Genomic DNA, 16551 nt, shown 5'->3' on the forward strand with positions numbered 1-16551 from the left:
TAACAAATCAAAGTCTATAGACCACAAATCCCTTGAGGGCTCTTTTTCCATGCTCTATGACAAAGAGATGCTCACAGACTACTTCAAAGTAGAAATGATGCCACGATTACAAGTCTAAAAATAAACATATGCAATATGTACAACCAAAACTTCAGAGACAACACAGAACTAAACAGTTTCACTAAGCCCTGCTTTACTATCACATGGAGGAAATATTTCTAGGCATAGTAGAAGGAAACATATAAAAAAGCAGCTATCTTTTCAGTGTTAGCCAATAGTAATATCAACATGCCCTCATATTCCCACTTAATAAAGAATGCTAAGATTAGATTACGTGACTATAATTTCTTTTTGTGTGTGTGTGTATGTGGTTCTGGGGATTGTACCCAGGAGTATTCTATCTCTGAGGTATACTCCCAGCTCTACTTTATTTTGAAACAAGGTCTCACTAAGTTGCAAAGACCTCTCTAAGTTGCTGAGGCTGGCTCCAAACCTGAGATCTCCTGTCTCAGCCTCCCAAGTACTGGGATTACAAGTGTGTGCTACCACGCCTGGCTATGATTTTTCATAATGTTAGAAATCCTGAATACTATAGGCAATCAGTGATATGAAAAGACTGTAGATGAGCGTTATTTCTGGGTATACAGCATAACAGAACTCCTTAGATCTCTCACTTGTATCAGTGAATATTTACTGAGATCCTCTGTTCTGTATAGAATGCCAGGGTAGGTCAAGGTAGGGTGAATGACCACTAATAAAATTAGTAAGACAAATTCAGCATTGAAGAAGAAAATGTAAATGGAGAAGCATGAGTAGAAGATGAGAAATAATTAGAAAATATATAAATATGATTAAATGACAAATTGTATAGCTGAGACCATTTAGAGAAAAGGCCAGTTGAAAATATTCCAGTGTAAGTGAAGAGATGCACACAGATGTGGGTCATGCTACACAGGATAGTATTTGTCAAAGCACAAAAATACATGAGGGGTTTGATGGCATGAGGAGCAGTGACAAGCTGGTCCTGAATGAGGTAAAGGTTAAAAGAAGCAGGAACTTTGGTTGGGGTGAACCTGCATTAGGATGCCCAAAAGAGACAAGCAGATTAGTTTAAATGTGACTTGGGAAGCAAAAAAGAACTATACTAATTTCATGGACAGAAGAATAAAAAAATATTTTCAGAAGATGAGGGGCAGTTTGTGTGACAGAGACTACAGGATGGAGAGTAGGTATAGAGGCAGGAAAGCCAGGTAGGAACCTTCCTCACCAAGGCAAATCCAGTATGATTAAATCTAAGTGAAAAGATAATGACATCATAAGAGAAAAACACAAGATCCTTTAAAGGAATAATCAGCAAAAGCCACTTAAAAGCAAACTGAAAAGGCTTGCTAAGAAATAAAGCATTTATCTGCAAAATAAAATAAAATAAGCATTTCTTCATAACCTAAGACTATATAATATTCTTTTAAAAATAAACATCAGGAAAATATTATTAAGATATATTTATGCTCATTTTCCACGTAAACTTGTTAACGTCAAAGCAAGTCTTAGGAAATATATCCCATTAAAACTAACCTTCAGATTCAGAATGTAATCCATTAATACAAAACATCTTGGCTGCTTCAAAGTAAGATCGATAGGTCCCCCTCGCTGCTGTGAGTCCCAATTCAGCATCAACTGCAGCCAGTTTTCCATGGGCTCCACTATTAAACTAGAAAATGTACAAAAACAAGTTGAATAGTATTATTTTCTGAATTGACTCAGTATTATTAAAAATAATACTATAGGTTGTCTATTTGCTTTCCTATAGTCTATTTATACTTATATTTATTTTATATTTTACTTTCAAATAATTTATGAAACAACAGAGGATACACTTTCTTCCATTAAAAAAAAAAACAACTAAAACCTACATATGTAAGTTTGTTACTGGCAACTCCAAAAGATGACTCCAGTCCCGATACTCTAGGGAAGCCATTTACTTCTTCTTCTTCTTCTTTTTTTTTTTTTTTTGGTGGTACTGGGGTTCCTAAAAACCCTTCTACCTCCAGGCTACACTCTAGACCTATTTTATACTTTTTTATTTGGAAACAGGGTCTCTTAAGCCAGCACAGCTGGCTTCGAACCTGCGTAATCCTCCTGTCTCCGCCTTCCAAGCACGGGGATTACAAGCGTGTGCCACCACGCCTAGCCAGCCATTCACTTCTTAATCCCCAATGTCTTCTTAGTACTTAAGCTAGTTGAATGAAAAAATTCTCAGTTCCAGCCTGGCGTGGTGGCATATGCTTGTAATATCCCAGCATTTGGGAGGCTAAGACAGGAGGATTGTGGTTCACAGACAGCCACAGCTACTTAGTGTGGCCCTCCGCACCTCATTTAGACCTTGTATGTATGTATGTATGTATGTATGTATGTATGTATGTATTTATTTATGCTGGGGGTACACTCCCAGACCTATTTTATACTTTTTATTTGGAAACAGGGTCTCACTAAGTAGCTGAGAGCCTCACTAAGTAGCTGAGACTGGCTTCAAACCTGTGAGATCCTCCTGTCTCAGCCTCCCAAGCGCTGGGATTACAGCATGTGCCACCACACCTGGCTGAGCCTGTTTCAAAAATAAAAAATAGGGCTGGGGGTGTAGCTTAGAGATAGAATGCCCCTGGGTTCCATCTCTAGTACTGCAAAACAAAACAAAACAAGTTCTCAGTTCCACTAGACCTGTGCTATCTAATCCGATAACCACAAATCATAATGCTATTTACATTTCTATTTATTTAAAATTCAGTTTCTTAATCACACTAGCTATCTTTTTATTATTTAAATGCTGAGAATCAAGCCCACAGCCTCATACATGTTTGGTAAGCGCCCTGTCAATGAGTTACATCCAAGCCACCCTTCAAGTGCTCAAAAAGTTCACGAACCCAACACAGATACGGAACATTTCCATTATTATGGAAAGTTCTACAAGATATGTTACTTGAAACCAGACATCCACTTTACTCTTCTTTTACAATTCTGAAGAAACTGGGACAAACTTCGACTAAAGTACACTTACCTACAAAGGCTATTTGGTTGAGGTAAATGACTACTAAACCGAACTTCCCCTGTCATCTCTTCACAGGCAAATATACACTTGGGATCCTTCTTCTTAATCTTCTCATGCCTATAAAAACAAAAATCACTTTGATAGACAACCTCATTGATTTCTTGCCATTAATTTTATCCAATTCTTTGTTTAAAAGTAATTTATATCTCTGAAGAAAGGTAGGGAGTAGACAACTGAAAAAATCAATTCCCATTATGCATGCCAAAGTTCTCGTGAATATCTTACCAGGTAAATGGCTGTAGATGATGCAAAAAAGGTCTATATCCAGCAATACATTCAAACACCATGGTCCCAAAGCTCCAATAATCAACAGTGGCTGTGTAAGGCTTATTCTCAAAGAGCTCTGGGGCCTTAAAAAGATAAAATGCTTTAAATGCCAATACTGTAAGAGAAAGGCTATTTTATTTATTTATTTATTTGTGTGAGTGTGTGGTCCTGGGGATGGAACCCAGAGGCCTCTACCTCCCTCTGGGCTACACCCCCGACCTATCTTATATTTTATTTGGAAACAGGATCTCACTAAGTTGCTGAGAGCCTCACTAAGTAGCTGAGGCTGGCTTCGAATCTGTGTGATCCTCCTGTCTCAGCCTCTTAAGTGCTGGGATTACAAGTGTGCGACACCACGCCCAGCTTGTTCTTTTATTTTTTACCTGCTATGTTCATGACTGTCAGAATCACAAATGAGTCTGTTTATGTACTTAAACTAAAAAAATAAAAAATAAAAAATAATACATGTCTCACCAGATACTGCAGTGTTCCGACAAAAGATGTACAGAGACTTCCTTGATCAACATCTTTGGCATATCCTAGATCAATTATTTTATGCATTATCTGAAAATTAATAAGACAGAGTTAAGTTTTCATTTTCAAATATTTCAAAAGAAAAAGCAATAAATATGTGAAATATTTGGAAAGGAAAGGCATCAATGTCCTTACAAAGAGCTATAGAGAGGGTGGGGTGAAAACCATGGGCTCTGGAATAACACAAGTGTTTGAGCTTCCTGTTACTTTTTTTCTTTTTGTAGTGCAGGGAATTCAAATCAGAGATGTTCTATCTGTGAACTATATCTCCAGCTCCATTTTATTTTCTTAGTTGGAAACAGGATCTCCCTGTTTCTGAGAACCTTGCTAAGTTGCCGAGGCTAGCTTTGAACCTGCAGTACTCCTATCTCAGCCTCCCAAATACTGTGATTACAGGCATGAGCCACTATGCCTGGCTTGGCCACATGATCTTGATCAAGTTATTTAAACTCTTGTGTTTTCCTATATTATTACATTACTAATAGCCCCTACTTTACAGAATTGTTTATTAGAACTTAATAAAATAGTGAAAATAAAGAACTTACCACACTGCCCAATACATGGTAATAACTAAAGGCAGACTGGCTATTATTTTTATTTTGATATATTAAAAATAGGCTTAGCTGGGCGTGGTGGTGCACACTTGTAATCCCAGCATTAGGGCGGCTGAGAAAGGAGGATCGTGGTTCAAGGACAGCCTCAGCTACTTAGTGAGGCCCTTTGCAATCACTAGAACCTGTTTCAAAATAAAGAATAAAAACTAGGGCTGGGGGTGTAGCTCGGAGGTAGAATGCCCCTGGGTTCAATCCCCATTATTGCAAAAAAAAAAAAAAAAGGGTGGGGTGGGGTGGGGGCTTGATTCAAAAACTGGAAGGCAAAGATATGAATGATTTCTAAACTTGAAGAAGCACCATGCTATTATGGAAGGCATTAAATGTAACTCAACCCCTATCCAATTCAAGAATGTCCCTGTCTTTGGACACATTAAAGAAAAATAAAAAATAAAAAAGAGCCAGGCATGGTGGCATATGCTTGTAATCCCAGTACTTGGGAGGCTGGGACGGGAAGATCAAAGGTTTGTGGACATCCTCAGCTACTTAGTGAGGCCCTCTGCAATTTAGTAAAACCCTGAATAAAGAATAAAAAAATAGGGCTGGGAGTGTAGCTCAGGTAGAATGCTCCTGGGTTCAATCCTCAGTACCGTGCAAAAAAAAAAAAAAAAAAAAAAAAAAAAAGAAGCAGTAGAGATCATTGGTCCCAAGCATATAAGAAAGGTTCCTATCAGAAGCATCATCATCATGATTCCATTAACTGACCAATCACCATCTTCACTAACTAAAGATTCAGCACATAATCCAATGCAAGGTTCAGACTTACAGCTTTAAGTCTTTACTAGAGTGCAACTTGGATGCTAAAAACAAGAAAACTGTTCAAATTATTCTGATAATACTAAACATTTTAGAAGTCAATAAATAAAAAGAAGGAAGATAAGTTTTTAAAAACCACACATACTTTTTTTTTCTCAATATGAAGTTGACTCAGGATGTGTATTTATGTTTTAAATGTGCTTCTTAAGAATAAAACAGTTAACAAATTATGTACTTTCTATCTATAATTTCTGCTACATATGGTATAGGAAAACCAGAATATGAACAAGACTGGTGCAATTTTTTCTGTAACAGATCCATTGTTTAGTAGAAGAGTAAAAAAAACCAACCATAAAACTACAGTTCAGTGTGGTAAGGACTAAAATTTTAAAAGTATAGATATTATGGGTATAGAGTAAAGACACCAAAGTTCAAACACTCACTACTTAAGGGACACTGTATGCAACAGGCATGGAACATTTCTTCAGGTTTCACCTACCTTTCCACCAACATCCTGAAGAACTATATTTTCAGGTTTTAGATCTCGATGTATAATTTTGTTTCCATGTAAATATCGAATTCCAGACCCTAAATAAAATTTAAAATGTATTTTGAAGCAATAGAAGATACTGAGCTAAAAAAAATTATCTCACATTTTGTACAGATATGTTCTAATGCTCAAATTTATCTGGACCATTACAAATGCCCAACTATTATAGTAATTCAGATTTTCTTCAGTAACATTAAACAAATACTAAAGAATATACTACATGCTAATTTAACTTATTGGGATTAACAGTAAAAAGAAATGAAACAATCAATTGAGAAAAATCCTTATAACCCTTCGGGTTTTTCCTCCCACCTAAATCATCTTCTTCAACTAGACTTGAGCTTCCATGACCTAGGAAAAGATGCAAAACCAAGATATATAGGGAAATCAATTCTTGGCTTTTGAGCTTCCTCCAAGAGCCTAGATACTGGTTATTTTAGGGATGCTTCAGGAGTAATTATGATTAAATAGAAATTAGCCTAAGAGTTAACTTGAAGATCTACTGTCCAAAGAGATGCAATTCTACAGTAAATAAAAGTACTAGGTTGACTGTGAGTGGGAGAACTGAAATTGAATAAGGTCACTTTACACCACTTTTTGTCTGAAATTAAACATCTTTTAGACAAAGAATGATTCTGAGCCAAAACCAAAATATTCTAGTTTTAATTTAGCACCAATAGATTTTTATGATAATTTCTTTATAGATGTTAAAAATCTATATATTTTGTAGTATAGCAACAATTCTTTCTAATTAGCAAACAGTATATAGAAGCTTTTACAACCCAATGGGGCATTAGATTAGAATGGTATTAACATTAATTACATACCTATATCACTCAGTAAAGAAAGTATCTGGCTTTCTTTAAGTCCACAACAATTTTCTGGTTTGTTGAGTAGCTAAAGAAAATAAAACAACAACAATGAAAAAGGAAATCTAAAATTGTGTACTGCAAATTGCTGGGCAGCAACCACAACACACATTAATCTTTACAAGAGATACTCAAAGGAGAAAATAAGTCATGATAAAAAAATACAAGAAGGAAAACAAAATTACCAAATTCATACTGAAAACATATAAATTTCATGACAAGGCTTATGTAAAGGGGTGATACCTCACAGATAAATAAATACACACACACATACATATAAATAAAATAGTCATATGGACACATTTAAAATGAAATAGGAAAGAAAGATTGCAATAAAAATCTATATACACACCTTAAACACTGATAATTTTGGTTTAACCCTATCAGTGTAGTCCCATTTTGCAAACAACAAAAATCATTGTTCTAAATCTGGGACTAGAAAATATCTTTTGGAACAGGCCAATATGCAAGCCATACGATCTCTGTCACAAGTACTTAATTCTGCAGCTATATGAAATCAGCCATAGACATGAGAATGGCTGTGTTCCAAAAAAGATTTATTTATAAAGTAGATAGGAAGCCATAGTTTTTGATCCTCATTCCAGATTACCAAATTATTATACTGGATTATTATATTGAATATGATTCAAACACTGCTGAAGTTTGTGATTAACTATCTCTTCATCTACATTACCTTCCGGAGATCTCCTCCAGAACAATATTCCATTGCTAGAAGAGGCACATCATTAATCAAAAAATTCAATTCGTCAGGAACATCACAGGCCTTTACAACATTGTCATGGTTCAACCTAACAAGTGGAAAACATTATAATCAAATTTTTTTTCAATAAAACAAAAGTGGATAACAAAATTGGCATGGGTTCCCATACCAGCTCTTCTTTGTAATTTTGCCACATAGCCAATTTTGAGAACTATCAAGTAAATTAAGTACAACATTGAAGTCAGAAAATGCTCATTTCAGATCCAGATTCTACCAACAGTAAGGACTTCAACTTCCTCATCTACAAACCAGAGATAAGATCAACAGGGTGTGATGACAGCTGGAAGAAGAAAAATTTTAAATATGTCCACTTTGCCAGGCGTGGTGGCACATGCTTGTAATCCCAGCACTTGGGAGGCTGAGACAGGAGGATCACACAAGTTCAAAGCCAGCCTCAGCTACTTAGTGAGGCTCTCAGCAACTTAGTGAGACCCTGTTTCCAAATAAAATATAAATAGGTCTGGGAGTATAGCCCAGAGGTAGAAAGCCCCTGGATTCCATCCCTAGTACCACTTAAAAAAAAAAAATCCACTTCTCCCTTCAAGACCTTAATTCTCCTTTCTTTGAGTCTATGCTGTATCTAGTGACTCATTCCTAACAATGTGGTAGAAAGAATGAAATGTAATCTCCATGGGAATTCAATTTAAAAATGTCAGCTTTCATCTTGCTCTCTCTCTCAAAGGTCATTGACTGTGGGAAAACAAGCTCATCATAAAGATATTCATGCTTCCCTATGGAGAGGCCCACATGGTGAGGAATAGATGCCTCTGGATGTAAGGGTGATCTGGCTGCAACATCTGTCACCCCATTGATCGCCAGGGTTGATTCGACTGATCTAGTTGGCTAGACAGGTGTCCCCTTCTTCCCTCACCACTCCATGGTGTGTCCCTCCCAAATCTGTATGCTCAGTCGAAGAGTATGGCGTTCCCTGAATAGAGGAGGACTGGTGTTTGATCAAGGGTATATGAGTAGCTGCACTTCCCTGCTAGAACCTCCAAACAAGCTCTCAAGGAATTGATGCCTCTGGCCAAAAGCCACGTAAGTGAGCCAGCCTGTAAGCAATTACTCCAGTCTTAATCATGCTTTTGAATGAATACAGCTCTATTCACCATTTTGAGATGTCTCAGGAGAGACCCTTGGCTAGAACCACACACACCTAAGCCACTCCCAAATTCCTAAGCCACAGACTGTAGATGTTTATAGTTTTAAGCCACTAAATTTTAGAGTAATTTTTTACAAAGCAAGTACACTTACTTCTTCATAATCTGGATTTCATGGCACCATCGCTCTCTGTTTTTGGTACTTAGCTCTAGACGACAAGATTTAATTGCTATTTTGAGATCAAGTTCCTGCCAAAATAGAAATCAACAAAACAAAAAAATAAATTGGGTTCTTATGTAAATTTGGTTGTTATCAAAGAATCAAAGAAATGTCAACCCAGGGAAACAACACTCTTTAGCTTTACTAATTATACATATTATTCACATCTCTCTCTCTCTCTCTCTCTCTCTCTCTCTCTCTCTCTCTCTCTTTTGGTGGGTCTGGGGATGGAACCCAGGGGCATTCAACCTCTGAGCTACACCCCCTGCCCTATTTTTTATTCTTTATTTTGAAACTGGGTCTCACTGAGTTGCAGAGGGCCTCACTAAGTAGTAGCTGAGGCTGTCCGCGAACCGCGATCCTCTGGTCTCAGCCTCCTGAATGCTGGGATTACAAGCGTGCGCCACCACGCCCAGCTTCACAGCTCTCTTAAACCAACACTTTTGTTAGACCATAAGACTACTAAATCAATGCTTCCTGACCATCAAATATACCACAGCACATAAATAAAAAGCAACTGAGGCTAATCCTATAACAGGTCTCTTCACAAAACTACCTCATAGATACTGCTATAAATATACAAAGATCCCGTCTGCCCAACAAACCCCCTTTCTTTCTCTTTCTCTCCCTCTCCCTCCCCCCCCCTCTCTTTTTGTGGGTCTGGGGGTGGAATCCAGGGGCATTCGACCTTCGAGCTACACCCCCTGCCCTATTCTTTATTCTTTATTTTGAAACAGGGTCTCACTAAGTTGCAGAGGGCCTCACTAAGTAGTAGCTGAGGCTGTCTGCGAACTGCAATCCTCCGGTCTCAGCCTCCCAAATTCTGGGATTATAAGCGTGTGCCACCACACCTGGCTAACAAACCCCCTTTCTAAACTCAGTCAACTAACAAAGAGCCAGGTACAGTGGTACCTACCTATATTCCCAGAACTTGGGAGGCTAAGACAGGAGGAACATAGGTTCAAGACCAGCTTCAGCAACTTAGTGAGACTCTGTTTCAAAATAAAAAATAAAAAGGGTTTAAAGTAGAGAGCTCAGAGGTAGAATGCCCCTAGAGTTCAACCACTAGTACACACACACAAAATATCAAAACTAGAATGAAGAGAATAATTCAGAGATCCCTGGCCTCAAAAGAGCAAGAAACAGTTTTAATATGACCAAGTCTAATGCAAAAGAAAAAAAAAGAAAAAACCCTCTAAAATTAGATCCTAATCTTTGCATTTCAAATGACATGGAAAAAATTGCCGACAATGATTATACTTCTATTTCCATATCTAGAAAGTGAACTTACCATCTCTTGCTACGACTGGTAATTTAGCCAATTCTATTTAAAATTAAACCCATCCTGATGGACAATGTAGGAGATAGTGACCTCACCATATTCTAGTAACACTAATATTGCAGTCCAGGATCTGCAGTCAGGGTGAAACAGATCATGTTTCTGATACTGTCAGAAGAGTTCACCACAGTTTCCAAAATGTGTAATCTCTGACACAATCCAGAGATGTGGTCTAAGCTATATATAAATAGAGAGACAAGTGCCCACTGTCTGGTGGGGGGGGGGAAGATATAGGTAGGGAAGCTTAGCTGGGATACTGTGAGTTGGGGGCTGGGAAGGGGAAAGAGACTAAAGACAAAACTGTTCATAATGCATGGAGAGAGAAGAAAGGAACCAGCACAGACTACAAGCTGGCCTAACCACAGTACTCACTTCCTTCATTCACCCCTTCATTATAAGCAGGTGCCTGGCTGTAGATACATCCCATGCCATGTAATGTTTTGCTACCATGAAGACTATTAGCACAGCCATGAAAAACATTAGGGCCTAAATGCTCATATGAATGAGGAAATAAGCTAGTTATTTCAAAAAGATTCCAGCCCATAAAATCCTTTGTGAACTCCTCAGTTTATATTTCACCTATTCTGTAAAATTCCACCTTTTCATAAAGAATATTTTCTGAGAAGTTTAGAGATGCTAGCCCCCCTAAGAAGAGAAAGGGAAGAAAATTCTACATTAAAAAAAAAAAACCTTGAAAAAAGTGAGGCGTGGTGGTAGGTACCCATATTCCCAGTTTCTCGAGAGGCTGAGAAGTTTAGAGATGCTACCCCCCCAAAAAAGAAAAGAAAGTTCTGCATTTAAAAAAAAATTTGAAAAAAGTAAGCCATGGTGGAATGTACCCATATTCCCAGTTACTTGAGAGGCTGAGGCAGGAGGATTATGAGTTCTAGGCCAGCCTGAACAACACAAATTAAATCCTGTCTTAAAAAAAAAAAAAAAGAGCTGGGCTAGGTGGCAAATGCCAGTAATCCCAGTATGTGGAAGGCTGAGACAGGAGGATCACAGGTGCCAGGACAGCCTCAGCAATTAGTGAGACTATCATCAACCTAGTGAGACCCTATTTTCAAATAATAAGTAAAAACAAGTGAAAGTGTAGCTTGAAGGTAGAATGTCTCTGGGTTCAAATCTCAGTACTATTAAAAAAAAAAAGGAATATTCTGGAGATGGATAATGGTGATACTTATAAGTCAATGTAAATATTCTTAATACAACAACTGTATTCTCAAAAGTGGTTAAAACAACTGTTATATGTATTTTACAATAAAAATTAGAAAATGCTAAATTAAATTAGTTTCTAGGTTTTTGGAGCTCTAAATATGTTCATTTGGATTATGAATCTCCAAACAAAGTAATAGTATATGTGGCATTTACAATATATTTAAACAAAATGAAGTCATTCCTTGGTATGTGGAGGATTGATTCTAGGAACTATAGAAGTTACTAAAAGCTGTAGATGCCCCAGTCTATTATATTAAAATAGCATAGTGTTTGCATATAACCTATCTCTATCCTCCCATATACCTTAAATCATCTCTAGATTACTTGTAATACCTAGTGCAATGTAAATGCTATGTAAATAACTTCTATACTATATTATTTAGGGAGTGATGAGAAGAAAAAATCTGTACATATTTAGAATAAATGCATTTTTAAAATATTCTCAATCCATAAATGGTTGAATATGTGAACAAAGAACTCATGAAGGGCCAATTGTTCTTTTCCTTTTTTATTTTGTTTTTGCAGTGCTAGGGATCAAAGTCAGAGCCTTGCACATGTTGGGCAAGTGCTATCACTTGCACCTGTACCCTTTATTTAAGGTATTACATGGAGGAGGGCATGGTGGCACTGATGAAAAGAATTATTAATTTGCTACTTTGGGGAGGTACTTTACTACTTTGGGGGAGTTGAACCCAGGGGGCATTCTACCTCCGAGCTACATCTTCAACCCTTTTTTACCTTGTTTTTGAAATAGGGGCTCACTAAGTTGCTGAGGCTGTTCTTGAACCTGCAATCCTCCAGTCTCGGCCTCCCAAATACTGGGATTACTGTGTGTGCCACTATGCCCAGCAATTATGACAGTACTTATGTCTTAGTCCTCCATCTTCCATCTTCTCTCCAAACTTTATTCCTATTCTCTATCTAGAAATCTACTTCATAATCCCAGTACCTGAAAGGCTGAGACAGGATCACAAGTTCAAGGTCAGCCTCAGAAATTTAGTAGGTTGTTTCAAAATAAAAAAATAAAAAGGCCTAGAGTTATAGCAGGTAGAACACCCCCTGGCTTCAATCCCCAGTACCAATAAATAAAATATTCCATGGGATATGCTTTCCCAAACACACTTTGAGAAATGCTACCTTAGTCCCTAGGAAGTTTTTTGTTTGTTTGTTTCTCTGCCATCCTTCCATATCACTTTGCAAAGACTTTCACTATATAGGGTGCTTCACTGTACTTTGTTTATATGTCCATCTCTCTCTCTGGGAGAAGAGTGCTTTGATCAATTGGAAAGTTCCTGAGAGATTTCTAAGATTTTAGGGCAGCCCAAGTCTTTTCCATTTAAAAAGTGATAAATTTGAGCTGGGCATGGTGGCGCACGCTTGTAATCCCCACGCTTGGGAGGCTGAGACAGAAGGATTGCACAGGTTCGAGGCCAGCCTCAGCTACTTAGCAAGGCTCTCAGCAACTTAGTGAGACCCTGTTTCCAAATAAAATATAAAAATATAGGTCTGGGGATATAGTCCGGAGGTAGAAAAGCCCCTGGGTTCCACCCCCAGTACCACCACCACCAAAACAAAACGCAGAGAGTAGTAGTGCACGCTTGTAATCCCCACGCTTGGGAGGCGGAGACAGGAGGAACGCCTGGTTTGGAGCCAGCCTCCCTGGCTTAAGAGACCCTGTTTCCACATTAAAAATAAATAAATAAATAAAAAATAGGTCTGGGAGTGTAGCCCGTGGGAGTGTATCCCGGAGGCAGAAGGGCTTCCAGGAACCCCAGTACCACCAAAAGAAAAAAAAAAAAAAAACAGATAAATTCTACAGAGACAAAAAGTAGAATGGTGTTGCCAGGGGCTAGGATGAGGTGAAATTGAAGACTTAATTGTTTAATAGATATGGAGTTTCAGTTTGGGTAGGGGAAAAAGTTTTGGAGATGGTGATAATTATACATCTGTGTGAATGTGCTTAATGCTACACTTAAAATGGTAACTTTTATGCTGTGTACTCTTCACCACCAAGGGAAAAAAAGGTGGTAAATTCATCCATCCTCAGAGACCAAGAGAAGCAGTTCTCTTCTTATGACCAGGCTAATGGGCAACATTCCCCTGAAAGCACCCAGCTCCACCTACCCCCCCCCCACTTTTTGTCTTTTTCTTTAAGTGTATTATGTTCCCTCTGATAAAAAGAATTATTAATTTGCTACTTTTGGAGAGTTGAACCCAGTGGGCATTCTACCTCTGAGCTACACCTTCAGCCCTTTTATCTTGTTTTTGAAATAGGGGCTCCCTAAGTTGCTGAGGCTGTTCTTGAACCTGCAATCCTCCAGCCTCAGCCTCCCAAATACTGGGATTACAGCGTGTGCCACTATTCCGTCAATTATGACGGTACTTTTTTTTGGGGGGGGGTGGTACTGGGGTTCCTGGAAGCCCTTCTACCCCCGGGCTACACTCCCAGACCTATTTTTACATTTTTATTTGGAAACAGGGTCTCCTAAGCCAGCACGCGCGGCTGGCTTCGAACCTGCGTGATCCTCCTGTCTCTGCCTCCCAAGCGCGGGGATTACAAGCGTGCACCACCACGCCCGGCTATAGTTCTTACGTCTTAGTCCACCATCTTCCATTTTCTCTCCAAACTTTATTCCTATTCTCTATCTAGAAATCTACTTCACAAAGTTTCCTCAGTTCTAGCAGTGACATTTGTCATTCTAATTGCCCCACAAACACGTCTATCCTCCCGAAGTAGATTTCTATCTCCCCTCCCTTCTAACCAATTCTATGGGCTTTCTACTCACACTCACGTTCCTTAAAACAAGAAATTATGATTTCTCTTCTTGGATTCACTTCTCTATTCATAAACCAAATACAGGCATTTTAACTGCTAATCTTGTCCCTTGTGTTTTTCCAACCAAATTTATCCTTTACAAGGTGGTTTTCCCAACCAAATTTATCCTTTACAAGGTGGTTTTCCCAGAACACTGTTTTTTTTTTTTTTTTTTTATCTTGACACTCCCGTTTTAAAGACAACTAATAATGATAAGCAACAACAAAGTAGCAGCAGGAACTAACAGTTGAGGGCTTTCTGGAGCCAAGTACAGTACTTTGTTTTAAACACATTTCCATCTTTTTTAACCTTCAAGCAGACGTAGGATGTATATATACATTATTATTATTACTGTTTTATGGATAACAAAACAAAATCTATACTGTAGAGATATTATTAGTTCAGGGTCAGGTCACCTGACATGCCCCCGGGGAAAGTATCCACCCATTAGATAGCAAGCACCAGGTTGTGTGAGTGTACATCTATACCTTTTTCTGAGGAAAAGGCTCATAGTTGTGATTGATACATCAAAGGACACATGACTCAAACATGATTAATTGCTATTAAAATGGCTAAACATTTTCGATTACATCAAAGTCAATTTCCTGGGTCTGATGTTCGCTGTCTTCCACAGAATAGAGCCCCCCGCCCCCCGTCAATCTATTTCCTTTTCTTTGAAGCCAAGATCATTTCTTCAGCTTGCTCTCACACTGTCTCCTTCCGAAGTCTGTGCATGCTTCTAAAGATTTAGCCCTAGACTCACCACGAAGCCCTGCCTTTCAGTCTTCACTGACCACAGGGCCTCCCAGCACACCCTTCAAGCGGCAGCCTGTTCCCATCTTCAGTCCCAGTTTCTCATCCATTCGTACACACACACACACACACACACACACACACACACACACACACACACACAGTACCGTGCATCTGTCTTCTGCACCCTGACCGTCCACATTCTCAAAGAGATACAAATGCACTTGTCACAGTCACACTTCCGAAAGAGCCGGTCACGTCTTGACACTCAAACCAAAGTTCTCCCTAGTAGCTCCAACTCATCACCCGCCCCAGAACCTCAGATGCAACCTCGGATTGTCACCCAGGTTCACAAGCACGCGCGCGCGCGCGCACACACACACACACACACACACACACACACACACTTCCTAAATCACGAACGCTGCCCAAGGCAATCTCACACTCTGACAACCCTGGGCTCCACGGACACCCTGACAAAACCACCGCCACCCCTCTCCGCCCAGCCTCACCCGATGCTGGTACAGACAGACATTCCCGAAGCCGCCGGTGCCCAGCCGCTCCCGCATCTCCCAGGGCCCGGCCGCGCCCGGCCGCAGCCCCGGGGGCCGCTCCATGGGGCGGGAGGGCGCGCGGCCTCGGGCTCCGCCGCCGTCCCTAGGCCGGTTCCGGGCCGCCGAGGCTCGCGCGTCTTTCTTCTCGCGAGACGTGCGTCACTTCCGGCAGCCGCAGCACGGAGGCCCCGCCCTCGCCGGCTGGACTTGGCCGAGACCGGGCCGGACGGCGGTAGTGGGCTCTGTGTCTGCCCGCTAGTGCCCTAGGCGTTTTCCTGGTTGAGAGGATACATTCTTTTCCTAGACCTGAAAGTGTAAGATCTCGTCCAACTCGGGATTCACTCCAAATCACATTCCAAGCCGGTCTTTTCCATGTCCCTCTTTTCTAAATAGCCCGTAGTCTCCACCCCGCATGCTGCGTTTCACTTTTCTCTAGCTCTCTGCCATCTACCCTTCAACCCCACCACTCGCTGAGCCAGCACCTGCAAGGACTGGAGGATGTCAGTCCGGAGTAAACAGTGTTCTTCCGGACTTTTGAGAGCCCCCCAAATGCCTCACGGAGCTTGCAGTCAGGTAGCCCCATCATGTGTTTGCCAGAACTACGGTTCTTCACCGTGGGAATTATTTCTGAGGTGTCCCGTTCCATGGTGCTGCAACCGCAAGCTTCAGGAATTCTGTTGGTGCAACAAGAAGTGTTTCTGAATGGCAAATGGCATAGCGGAACCTGCTCCCAGTTTTCCAGTTGATCATCACTCCAGCGAACCCAGGGAATCTCCACAACTCAAGGGTATAAGAATCAGCATGGAATCAAATTCTAAAAGAAATGTGTCAGTGCAACCAGAATGCGCATGATAGCAAGTGAGTTGTGGGTCATTGATAAAAGGTAATATGGGAGATGCTGGTTTCCATATTTGGGAGATTTCCGTGGGACTGGAATAGCAGACTTGGAGGTAATGGCAAAGCCTCCGAGTTGGGCAGACCGCACGAGGGCCTGTGTTGCAGATTGTCATAACACTATGAAGCCCTCTCATTTGCTGTGTATGTACAACATAACTTGTCTCCACAGGTGGAGCCCCAG

At 40.0% G+C, this 16551-nt stretch overlaps 1 protein-coding gene across 1 annotated transcript in view; it reads right to left on the bottom strand.

The window, feature by feature from the left end:
- CHUK (component of inhibitor of nuclear factor kappa B kinase complex) overlaps nt 1-15536 on the bottom strand; it is a gene marked incomplete at both ends in the record, with an annotated part of 34177 nt that extends 18641 nt beyond the window's left edge. Inside the window, 9 exons of the mRNA XM_080693691.1 lie at nt 1576-1711; nt 3056-3163; nt 3332-3456; nt 3848-3937; nt 5774-5862; nt 6652-6721; nt 7388-7502; nt 8729-8823; nt 15432-15536. Of these exons, the coding sequence (XP_080549817.1) occupies nt 1576-1711; nt 3056-3163; nt 3332-3456; nt 3848-3937; nt 5774-5862; nt 6652-6721; nt 7388-7502; nt 8729-8823; nt 15432-15536 (933 nt within the window). The remainder of the gene's footprint in view (nt 1-1575; nt 1712-3055; nt 3164-3331; nt 3457-3847; nt 3938-5773; nt 5863-6651; nt 6722-7387; nt 7503-8728; nt 8824-15431) is intronic.
- Nucleotides 15537-16551: the final 1015 nt, after the last annotated feature.

This window comes from Muscardinus avellanarius (assembly GCF_963383645.1).
Source record: "Muscardinus avellanarius genome assembly, chromosome: 4".
NCBI classification, from domain to species: Eukaryota; Metazoa; Chordata; class Mammalia; order Rodentia; family Gliridae; genus Muscardinus; species Muscardinus avellanarius.